Source organism: Podarcis melisellensis (assembly GCF_964234715.1).
Source record: "Podarcis melisellensis genome assembly, chromosome: 15".
Lineage (NCBI taxonomy): Eukaryota > Metazoa > Chordata > Lepidosauria > Squamata > Lacertidae > Podarcis > Podarcis melisellensis.
Genome location: NC_138532.1, coordinates 18,318,312 through 18,330,521, shown reverse-complemented (window position 1 = coordinate 18,330,521; position 12,210 = coordinate 18,318,312). Strand labels below are relative to the sequence as shown.

Here is a 12,210-nt window from a genome sequence, read left to right as displayed (position 1 = left end):
GAGAACGTCATATGGGGCAAGAGAGAAGGAATGGAAGCATATGACGCGCTTCCTGTCCACACTGAATGGCAGTATGGATGAGCCCTTGGATTCTCTCTCTATCCCCACCCTGCAGCTTACAATGGTGGGCGACTGAGCGAGAGAACCTCACACCACAACAGAAGAGCAAGCTTTCAGGGGGAAGGGGCTGGTGGGTGGGTGGGTGCAGCAGAAGATTTGTAGGACAATTAGAGTGAACACTAATTGGAAAGGTGGCTGACAAATTGTTGCCTCTATTAGTACAACTGAGGATGGTGGCATTCTGGAACAAGAAGAAGCAACTTCAGGGTTTTTTAAAGCGCTGAAACCTACAGGAAGCCAGGAGTTTGGAAGCGGGGGGAAAGGGGCATATGAGGGAAAAAATTCTCAAGTAAAGAACGGTAGAGCATACCATGACATCCCCTTTGCAACAAAGTCCAACCCATTTCCCCAGGGTACCAAATAACTGAGCAGGCATTGCAGCAATTTCCCCCTGTTTTAAATGTGAAACAAAATCCTATCCTTTTTTTTTTACTAGGCACAAAGATAAAACAAGCCATCTTCCCAAAGTTGTGTACTAAATCAGTGCCTGTCTTGCTCCCTCCGCCACAAAGCAGCAAAAATAATTCAAAAGAAAAAAAGTTATTTTTTTTCTTTCTCACGCAGACATGCAGAAAATGCACACTCACACATGTATCTATACAATGCATCTGAAAATGCTTTCCGGTTTTTTGTTTTGTTTTTTTAAGTTTATTCCCAAAGCAATATACTTGCAAAAAATAAAAAGTGTTACGCAGGACAGCCAGAATTGTGAATTTCCATACGGCGGGTGGACAAAGCTTGAAGGGAAATCGTGTAAGGCATTTGTACCCCAGAGTACCATAAAGTGTGCTAAAAAAATGGCAGTTTAAGTGGGGGTTATTTGCGTGGCAAATGGAACACAGCAATCAGGCCACTCTACAGAGCACCTCGCAAAAACTGCTGGTGCTTTAAAGTTGGGGAATCCCTTTCCCTTCTAAATTCAGATCTGGTTTGTGCGATCCTAACTTTTAGATCAAGTCAGCAACATGCTTCCCCATTCCCATAACCTGGCAATCTTCTGGATTGTGTTGTGTTCACTGATCAAAAACAACTTCGCCCACATTCCCATCGACATTCATAATGTAGCAGACGCCTTGCAAACAACCAAAACATTCAGAGGAAAATGACATCTTCCTGCATTTCCAGTAAGGATGCCTCCATAGGAAACTGCAAGGATCACTGCCACCTCCCTGCCTACCTCAAGGCCACATTTCTGGATGCAGGAAAGGCCCACACAGAGGTTGACCAGGAGGTTAAATTGCGTTTCCCAAAGTGCGCTTAGGAAGCTGCGATTTCACCCTGATTGAGTACCATCCTATGTGATGCTAGATTACAACAATACTGCTATTATTTAATACTAGGGCTTACACACACACACACACACACACACACACACACACACACACACACACAGGCAGGCATACAGATTCCTGTTCACATTACAAAAGGAGAGGGGTCAGAGACAGAACATCATCCTGCTTAAAACTGACACAGGGACTAACAAATGTTACAAAAATATTACACTCTGCAAATAATGTCATCAGTCCAACACTTTCAGCTTGGTGGGCAGGTGGGGCGGAAGGGCAAAGGCTCCTCAAATGAGCAACCTTTTTTTTTTTTTAAAATCAAGAAAACAACAAGAACACCATCAATAGCCCAATAATGTCGGGAGCACATAGACACAACCTTATGGCCATCTCTGGCAAAATGTGACATTGGTACGCTTACTGCATATTTCTCTTTAAAGGGTCTGCCTTAAATGACATCATATTTTTTTTTCACATTATAAACAAAACTCTACTTAGCTATTCACATATTCAAGTTTAACTGTTCGTTTTTCTTCCTTTACCAAATCGCTAACTTTTCCACTAAACTGTCAAAACTCTCTCAACTGTTACAATGACACATATGCTCTCTCCACTTATTCCTCCCCTCCCTCCTTCCCTCCCCCACCCCATTTTAAGGCCTTCAGTATTTAACCAACAGTTGAGACAAGATCAGAGGAGCAGGGGTAGGGTGGGGTGGACAGCAGTACAGAGACACTCCGTTAAAATTCCCTTTTCTTCCATCTATGCAAGGCTCCCCTAAAACTTTCTTTCCCCCATATATAAAATGAAGCTAAATTACAGAATAAAAAATTACACTGGCAAAATATAAAGCATGAGATGAAAATTGAAATGAACATCACAAAGCGAAAAGAAAAGAAAAAAAATTAACAAAAAAACACAAATATTGCAAAAATGTGCTTCCCTTACTGCGAAAAAAAACCCTCTCACCAACACCCCCCTCCCCAATTTAAAAGAGGTAGCTTTCAAGATAATACGACCCACTTTCCATCAGGCAGGCCATTAAAACAAAACACCAATTTTGGTAATAATAATACATGATAAAATAAAAATAAGGCTGACGTGGGAACCGACTGCCACGGCGCTTTTGTGGCTGTGCTGTGGCACTTTGGCGCATCATGCAAATACTCTCTCTGCAGGCGCCGTGACGCAGCCCTTTCAGCAATCAACCTAAAACACTTCTCCCCCCCTCCCCCACAAAAAAGCCAATGCAAACAAGCTCATGAGGTCACAAGAAACTGAGGTAATTTCAAGTACAATGTGCTAAATGCAGAAATCATTAAACGTAACGTAAAATTAAGAAAGCAAAAACAAAGGAAAGCATAAACAACAACCCTTTCCCATTCGCCTCCTTCAGAGACAGAGGACTGGGCAGGAGGATTGGCGGGGCAGGCATGTTTCAAAAGCCATCACCTGGGTGGAGGGTGGACAGAAGAAGGAAGTGGGCCTCACTTGTACTTAGGGCACCTTGTCTAGAGGGACAAGGAAGAATTCAAGATTGCTGCCCTGATTGTAGCAGGAGGTATGAGATGCGGGAGAACTAAGCAAGTCAGAAAAAGAGGGAGGGGTGCAGCACCCCAAGACAAGCTTTCAGATACTGCTGAACTACAGTACCCATCATCCTTTGCAATTGGCCATGCTGGGAGCTGTAGTCCAGCAACATCTGGAAAGCTGTAGGCTGCCCGCTCCCTGCTCTAAGAAGGTGGCAGGCAACTCATAGGACAAGTCCTTCCCATGGATGACAACCAGCTGGCCCACCCCTCTAGGCAGCTAATGTAACTTCAGGCAAAGTCCTCATTGGGGGGTTTCAGGAAGGGGGGGATGAACCCAACCAGAAGACACACACACACACACTGCTTACAGTCAACATTTCCCTCCCAAATTCCACAAGAGATAGAGGCTCAATCTGTGCCTTTCACTGTTTGGCTTGACCAAAGGGTAGGCAAGAGCGTAGCATGGGTTGCCGGTGCCCAGGGCAGGATAAGCAAGTGTTGCATTCCCCTAGTGGACTGGGCAGCGGTCAGTCCCTTCACTGTCCAGCATCTAATCAAGGGAGTCTCTCCTTGCAAACTAGCTCCAACCTGGGAGCAGGGATAAGGCAGAGAAACACGAAGCTGTGTCTCCTCACTCTCCTGCCCTTGCAGCAAGGCTTTGTGGACCATACACGTGGCTCTGTCAGTGCTTTCTTGCCTTTCTCTTCCACCCTCCCTCCTTGATGGGTGGCACCACTGCCCTCCACTCTTTCCCTCTTGGTTGGCCCAGGGGAGGGTCGCTCTTGGGCATCCCTTCGCTGGCCAAGAGGTAAAGAAGGCACCAGCACTGCCCCAGCCCCAAAGGCCTGACCTGGGAATGGATTGTCTCCCTGCAGCTCCAGCTTCTATGAAGGAGCCTGTTGTGGGGGAACCTGGTTGCGCCCCCTCAGAAATTTGCACCTGTGGCCACGGCCCCCTGCAACTCCACACTATGCCACTGCGGATGAGTTATCTCTCTGTTGACCTATTGTAGTAAGAATGCAAAGTGCCTCCATGGTTGCTGTAGGCAGACTGCACTTGCCTCGCTGGGCCAGTAGTTCCTCCCCAACCTTTGTGCAGATAGTATGAAGGCTGGCACTGGTGGGTTGGGGGAAGCAGGTGCCTTTGATGCCCATTCAGCCCTAAGAGGGGTGACTCATGCACATGAGCCCATGAAGCCCATGAAGTCCCCTTGGACATTGCAGCAAATTGGCTATGGAAGGCAAGACTCTGCAAATGCAGAGTGCCCCATTGCTAAGAATTGGTATTAGAATTGGTATGGCCCTAGGCTTCTTCATGCCCACCAATAATGCAAATGCCAGTCTCATCTTTTAGTTCAATGATGGGGCTGCTTCCATGTTCACAAAGGAATGTGTGCATGGACCTTGTCCCTTCATGGAAGTAAATGGGGAAACTCTCTGTACATCAGATCCCTCTCCCAAATTCCAGGGTCGTCAGATCGTCAGATCAGAGTGCTTGTTCCTGGAAGCCATTGCGTCTCCCACCAGCCTCTTCTGAAAGGAGCTGAAAAATAACTGTCCTCCCCACACCCCGGCTCCTCTGAGAAGGCTGACCACTCATATTAAGAAATGTGCAAAGTTATGCTGTCCCTAACTGGTTTCTCTCACCCGAACCCCTCTCCCACTCCCACTCAAAAGAAAACATTAAATTAAATTTAAAAGAATGCATAGAATGGTCTTTGGTCAGGAGAAAGCATTGTGACCTAGAAGGGATGGTCTACAGGTGAGTGGTGTGCTCTTGTAAACTCAACTTGACCTTGGTCATGCTCTGTGGGAAAATCTGGATTTTGCCTCAGGAGCACAGCCATGATGCAAACGATAGGCCCAAAATGGAAGCACAGGGAGGGGTGTCTATAGGGGAAATAATGACAATGTGATTTGCAGGCATCTCAGCACTTCCATTGCCCTACCCACTCCCCACTCCGGAGAGCATAGTAAGAACAGTCCTACCCTCCCCCTTGGCTAAGGCCAGACACAAACACTCAGCACTCCCACCCCTTCTGCCCCGCAAGACCCTCAAGACTGAGGAAAGCAGGGCACAATGCTCCACATACCATCTGAAACTTTCACCCCAGCACCTTCTGTGGCACACCTGTCCAATCCCACACCACTTCATTGGTGCCCCCTCAACCTCTGGCAACACTCCTGCTCCAAAGAGAATGGACTGGGAGGTTGAGCCACCTGCCAAAGGGATGGGACGGGGAAAGCAGATGAAGAGCAGCTTCCAGGGAATGTTGACGCTGTAAACTGAAGCCTGCCCCAACTGGTGTCCTTCTCCCCAACGATTGTGGGCTGCTAGGGATCTGCATCTAAACGAGGTCACAACATACCTAACAGAGAATCCTCAGAGGCCTCATAAGACTGCAGTTCCCAAGGTTCCTTGGGGGAAATCAGGACGGCAACGCAGGAGTTAGGACTTGGTTTCAGTTTACAACATGAATGAGGCCTTGGTAAAACGCAACAGCCCCACTAAGGAGTAGAAGAGGCTAAACCAAACCCCTCCTAAGGCCCTTTATGAGCATGGAGAGACAGAGACATGCATGAGGCAACTGAAGACATGGCTAGGGCTGGGCTGAGAGAGGGGTGGGCTTTTTGTTGTTGTTGTTGTTGTTAGCCTCTTGTGGGTTTTGGCCAGGGAACTCCAAAGAATTTCCCTCCTCCTTCTCTTACTCCCGCTGCGATTGCAACAAGGACCCTCAGGAGCTAGGAAGGAGGTTGCCAGCAAATCCTAGTTGGACAGAAACAGAACCAGGTGGGGTGGGGTGGGATTGGGGAGAGAAAAAGAAGAAGGGAAAAGGAGAGTAGGGAGGCCAGAGACCACTTAGGGGGGTGGTTGGTTTTGCCCAGTCCTTCCCAGCTCCATCCCTCCATCCCTCCTCTTGTCCTGTTAGACATAGCAAAGGTACAGATAGGTCTTCTCTATCCTCCAGTCGGTGGGGATCTCTTCCGGCTTGTGGCCTTTCATGTGCTTCTGCATGGCAGAAAGACTTGGGCAGTACTCCAGGCAGATCGTGCACTGATATGGGGAGGCTCCGTTGTGGGTCCTGAGGTGCTTGATCATGGCAGAGTAGTCTCGGGACCGCTGGTGGCAGAGCTTGCACTCAAAGGGCTTCTCACCTGCAATTAGAGAAGCAAGGCAGGGGGCAAGGGAAAAGTCACCGATTTGGAGAAAATGACAGCTCTGGGTGGCGCCTAAGCCAAAAACCAACCCTTCTGTTTCTCAAGGGGTTTTGATCCCCTGTGAAAGAGGTTTCCATCGTTATGCCTCATCTTCAAGACTCTTGAGAATTCCTTGGGGGTCCTGGTGGGTTTCGAACAAGGTGGCCAAAGGCGGTGTGTTTTTGATTCCCAGGAAACATTTCTCCAGTGCTCTGCAGCCTCCATGGCTGCCCATGCTTCCTGATTTGAAAAAACCCCAAGGGAGGAGGTTTACACTGGGCTTTGAATGAAACATGGGCACCCAGGGAGGCTGCAGGGTGCAGATATCCAAGAGATGTGTTTTTGAATGAAAGAAAGGACCCTACAAAAGCCCTCAGCCACCATAAAAAAGATCAGCATTTATGTATTTATTCACTTACTTAATTACTTACATTTATATTCCACCTTTCTTCCAAGGAGCTCAAGTTGGGGTACATAGTTTTCCTCCCCACCATTTTATCCTCAGAACAGCCCTGTCAGGTAAGCTGGGTTGAGAGTGAGTGACTGGTCCAACATTACCCACTGTGTTTCATGGGTGGGGGGGATTTGAACCCTGGTCTCTCTCATGTTGTAGTCTAAGCAAGGCTGAGTACACTGTACTTAAAGTGTACTTAAATCCAACATTTTGTGCCGGGGAGCCTAATCATTCTTCAGAAAGCAAGGTTGAATTCCTCAGCCTGCTCAAATAAAATTTGAGCTATTTTGTTGTTGTTATTGCATAATTCATTCTTTGCAAGTCATGGGAAAGAGCTATGCCCAGACTTTTGAGATTTCAGAATTGCAATAAGCACTGGAAGCTTTTTAAAAAGGCAGCAGAGATCCTCCCTAGGGAACTGTATTGTGTCCAATACCTCATTTTTAACCTTTTCTGTGAGATCACAGCACACAGAGAGCCATGGCTAAATGCAAAAAAGAAAAAAAGGGGGGAGAGTACTGCAAGCCCGCAAGTATTTTGTTGACTGGCTATGGGCTTATTTCATTTTTGCAAAGGGCTCAAGTTACCATGCAGATGACCATCACCTTTACAGCAGAGTTACTCGGTCTTTCCCGGAGAGATATGTTTCAATACTGTCCACGGCAGCCCCGATCGAAAGCCAAAGGGGGCTCCTTTCGACGCAGTAATTAACTGCCTCAGTCTTCTCAATATTGATACCTGCTCTGTGCACAGACAGAGCGAATAATGAAGTAATGAACAGCAAAAGTGATCTAAATATTGACCTGGTATTTATATTAGTTGTGGGCTGCTGAAGCACTCAACAATTCGCTAGCTGGCAGTGAGAGATCTCGCTTCCACGGTACACAAGAAATCTTCTGTCTTGTATTCAAAAAAGTGAGGAATCCCACATTCAGGAACAAAAGCATGGGGAAGAGGTGGAAGAAATAGGGAAAACTGTCCTCACGGCTGCCTATATAGAGGGCTGCCTTCTGCTGCAACCATGAAGGCAGAAATAGGAATATAGGAATCTGCCATATTGAATCAGACCATCTAGTTCAGTCTACTCAGATGGACAGTGGCTCTGTAGGGTTTCAAAACAGTCTTTCCCAACCCTACTTAGAGATGCAAGGGATTGAACCTGGGACCTTCTGCATACAAAGCAGATGCTCTAGAACTCAGCTTTCACAAATGATTGCACAGAGAAGTCATTTTCAGCTTCCTTTCTTCACCCTCTTTCTGATGGCACCCCTGAATGTCTCTTATGGAGCACATGTGAGTTGCAAAGGTTCTGGAGCCAAGGGCATGTGTCTCAGCTCATCTTGAGCATGTGTGAGGCCTTACAGGGGGAGGGTGTGTGACACATCACTTCTGTTCCCTGTTAAATTCGGGGGGGGGGGCATTTAGAATTGGCATGGATGAGCTGCCTTTCCAGGAAGCTTGAACCTTCTCCTTGAGGACACCTGCTCAACTTCCAAAGGAATCCAAGGAGTGCCATTCAGAAATCGCAGATCAAGAAAAGCGAGGGAGCCAGCATTGTGCATACACCTCACTTTTTGGAATGACAATAGGTCACTTTCACTCTGCTGCTTTCCTCATCCCCTTCCTGCCATGACACCCATACCTGCTCAGTGCAAATGGAGGGAGAAAACACTGAGCTGGCTGCTGGTACCTCTCTCAGGAGTCTGCTTTTGGGTCAGGGGTTACCAGTCACTCTTTGTCACCCCCATGCCCAGTAGAATGTCATCTCCTATGTATCTGGGGCTGTTCTGTATTATTATTATTATTATTATTATTATTATTATTATTGACTGCTCAATGCTGAAACTAGCTTCTAAGTGAATTGCTAAATATAGCTTGCAATGGCTAGCAGGGTGATATTAGGAAAAGGTTGCAGAGCCCAATGAGAGTGTGGATTTGGAACGTTATATTAGTCCACCTAGCTCAGTACTTATTCTGATCCACCTAGCTCAGTCTTATTTGTTGCATCTGGCAGTAATTCTGTTAGGTAGAAAGACTCAAAGCTCAGTTGCTGGAAATTCTTTGCACTGGAGATGCCAGGGATTGAGCTAAGGACCTCCTTGCAATGCATGTGCCAGACAGCTGAGCAACAGCACCATCCATGCATACTGTATATGGAGTTGCCAGATTCTTGCTCCTACTCTCCCAGTATTTCCTGCTCTGACTGACAGCCACTCTCCACATTCTTTTCCAGCTCTGCTGCTGCCTGAGCTCCTGAGATGCTGAGCAGTGAACTGGCATCTTCTGTATGGAAAGCCTGAGATCCACGGCTGAATCCTTTTCCTTACCTGTGTGGACCCTGTAGTGGGTCTCCAGCTGATGCTTGAGGCTGAACTTCTTGCCACAGCCGTTGCATTCGTAGGGCTTCTCTCCAGTGTGGATGCGCTTGTGGCCCTTCAGAGTGCTCTCGTCCCGGAAGCAGCTGCCACAAAACTCGCACTCGTATGGGTGGTCACCTACAACCAGATGGGGACTGTCAGTCGGGGAAATCACAAGCTGGATATAAGTCAATAGAAGCAAATGGGGACCTAGGGGTCATTCCTTGCCCTGACCCCAGCTAGAGCCCATAGCGTACAAGAGACATCTGGCTTAGTCTAGCAGGTAGTGTTGAGCTGGACTTCCAGCACCTTGGATAGCACCAAGCAGACCTCTTGCTCTGTCAAGAAGAGCCTCCTTCATGGAAAGAAGATAAAGTCCCTACCAGAGAAGAATGGCAAATGAAGCTGTTGGACTATGCCGAAATGGCAAAACTGACCAGAAAGCTCAGGAACCAGGAAGACCAACATTTTAATAAGGAATGGGGAAAAAACAATTTACCTTAAAGACCACTGTAAGCAGTTGAAAACATTATCAGGACTGCAGTAACACTTATAATGTAGAGAGAACTATGGATACAATGGAGTTATAAAAAACTTGGATTATTTTAAAAAAGATGCAGTAGGAAAGGTTTAATTACAGAACCCAGGGAGGGGAAGGTGGACAGACCAGAGATTCAGGAGAATCTTGTAACTTTGGATGTGTTGTGGTATGATTGTAAACTTAAACACGTAAAACCAAATAAAAAAATTATTATTTAAAAAAGAGAAGAGCCTCCTTTAGGTGCGAACTGTGTGGAAGGGAAGCAAGACTCCAACTCCACTCTTGACATCCATATATTAGGCAATTAGGTCTGAAGAGAGAGGAGGCTACACTTGTATAGTCTGCTCCATATGATCAGGAGTCCTGAGCAACTGCCCCTCGCCACATCACATGGAAAAGACTACAGGTGTACAGCCAGACCCTCTTCAGATACCTGTCCAATGTTCAAAGGTTGTGGCAGAGCAGGGATCTGACTCAGGGGGCTTCTTGATGACAGGATCCAGCTTAGAGCAACCATTCTTCCACGGTTGGCCTTCTGGATTCAGCTGTTTTCTCTCCTCTGTGTCAGAGTCCTGGCTTTTGGCCAGGGCTAGGGGTCATGGCAGGTTGAACGGCGTACATGGGGGTTAGACAAAAGAAGATTCAGAATGGCTGGAAGTCTGTGTGCCTCAATTAGCATTTCAAAATGGCAGCTGTGTGATGGCTCCGTTGCTCTTTCTGTCTGCCATCCTTCGTGGGAATTAGCAGCTTCTCAGCTGAGGGGCTGGGGCTGCTGTATCTAGTCACAGCCTTTCTTGGCTTTGGATTCAGTGCCCTTGGGAAGTCTGAGATCCTGGCTCAGGAGAGGCAGGTGCTAACAAGGCAGACAACTTTCCAGCCTGAGAAGCAAATCCAGAAAAGGGGCTTGGAGCGCTTAGTAGAGCGAGGCGCAGCTGACGGAGAGGGCTGCTGTGCTGGAGAGAGGAAGGGACCCCATTAGGGAGAGGTCACCCCCCATCCCAGCATGCTGCTAACGAGAATGAGACCAAGGAAGGTGATGGAAGAGGCATGTTCTGTTCCTCTACAACAGTTCTGTTTCTTGCTAGGAGGTGGTTTAGGAACATCTGCATGAAAACTCATATCAGGCAGTCCTTCTCAAAGGAGCCATAGTTTGCTCGGCACCAAGATGGGGAAACCAACTACACAAATCATTGGGATGAAGGACAACTGCGTGTTATCTTGTGAGTCATTAAAGAAGACCAAGATGGTGATGTGATGTTCATTGTGCAAAAAGAGGACATGATGTGTGTGTGTGTGTGTGTGTGTGTGCAGATATTGACGGTCTGGGCACAGCCTTCTCTAACCTCGTGCCCTCCAGATGTTTTGGATCACAATTCCCACCAGCCCCCAGCCAGTTTGGGAGCTGTAGTCAAAAGCTTCTGGAGGACACCAGGTTGGTGAGGCTGATCTAGCAGACCTAAATGACACTCAAGTGGAAGAATCATAGAATTGTAGAGTTGGAAGGGACCCTAAGGGTCATCTAGTCCAGTGTTCCCCAAACTTGGGTCTCCAGCTGTTTTGGACTACAACTCCCATCATCCTTAGCTAGGCAAGACCAGTGGTCAGGGATGATGGGAACTGTAGTCCAAAAACAGCTGGAGACCCAAGTTTAGGAAACATCGATCTCGTCCAACTCCCTGCAATGCAGGAATCTCAACTAAAGCACCTATGACAGATGGTCATCCAATGTCCACAACCTCCCAAGGGAGTCCTTTCCAGAGAGTATAATCTTGTGGTGAAACACCCTCTCTCCCCTTGGATGCACTTGGGATGCTACAAATTTGCCCTCCTGTACATGTCAATTTCAAACATCATTATTCCCTGGAGCATTTATTGATTTTTTAATGGAATTTACCCCCACCTCCTTTCAACAGATCTGCCAGGATCTGGGAATCTGTTCCCACCTGATTCGCTACAGCTTCCTGCTGATGGCCTGGAAAAGTCCCAGTCCCACTCAGCTGCAGGGCCCCATCTATGAAATGACAGAGCCAGCAACTTGATCAAGAGGTTGGGTCTTTGTGACACGACTCTGTCCAATGCCCAGGTAGCCAATGTGGCTCTCTCCAGATGTTGTTGGACTACAACTCTCATAATCCCTGGCCGTTCTGACTGATGGGAATTGTGGTCCAGCATTTTGGAGGCACAATGCTTGCTACCCATGGGCTAATGGATCCCTAGGCTGATGCTCAAGAAAGGTTTTCACTCAGGATGGCAACTCCCTATGCAGATTTTGCCTTACCCAGTATTTTTTAGAAGCTGGTTCCCTTCCTTCTCTCTCTCTCTCTCTCTCTCTCTCTCTCTCTCTCTCTCTGATGGCCCCTATTTTTGGAAGAACACTCACTCATGCCATCTGCTTCCAGTGTGCCACTGTGCTCTGGGCCAATCAAGTGGGTTAACCCACAATTAAGTGAGTACTTATCAATGTACATACAGTTCCAATCAAACAGACTTTTAATTGTCTATAACCATAGGCCATGACGAAAAAGGGCATACAATTAAGAAAACATGTGTGTTCCTGACACTTCTGGTTTGGGGCACAGGGACTGAGGGGTGGGTTGGTGCGATTCACATATGAATTGGAAAGAAAAGACAGACACTCTCTGAAGAAACAGCCAAGGCATGCTTAGACAATGTCCTTTTGCTTGTCGATCTCTTCCTATCTTGGTCAACAATCCAGAGCCAAC

General features: G+C 47.2%; 1 protein-coding gene across 3 annotated transcripts in view; it reads right to left on the bottom strand.

Annotated features, from left to right (window-relative positions):
- Window positions 1-1,385: 1,385 nt before the first annotated feature.
- ZBTB16 (zinc finger and BTB domain containing 16) overlaps window positions 1,386-12,210 on the bottom strand; it is a 189,346-nt gene continuing 178,521 nt past the window's right edge. For all 3 annotated transcript variants that reach the window (XM_081889838.1, XM_081889839.1, XM_081889837.1), the window contains exons 6-7: window positions 8,917-9,084; window positions 1,386-6,093 (exon numbers count right to left, since the gene is read on the bottom strand). In XM_081889838.1, the coding sequence (XP_081745964.1) occupies window positions 5,864-6,093; window positions 8,917-9,084 (398 nt within the window). In that variant the 3' untranslated portion in view covers window positions 1,386-5,863. The remainder of the gene's footprint in view (window positions 6,094-8,916; window positions 9,085-12,210) is intronic.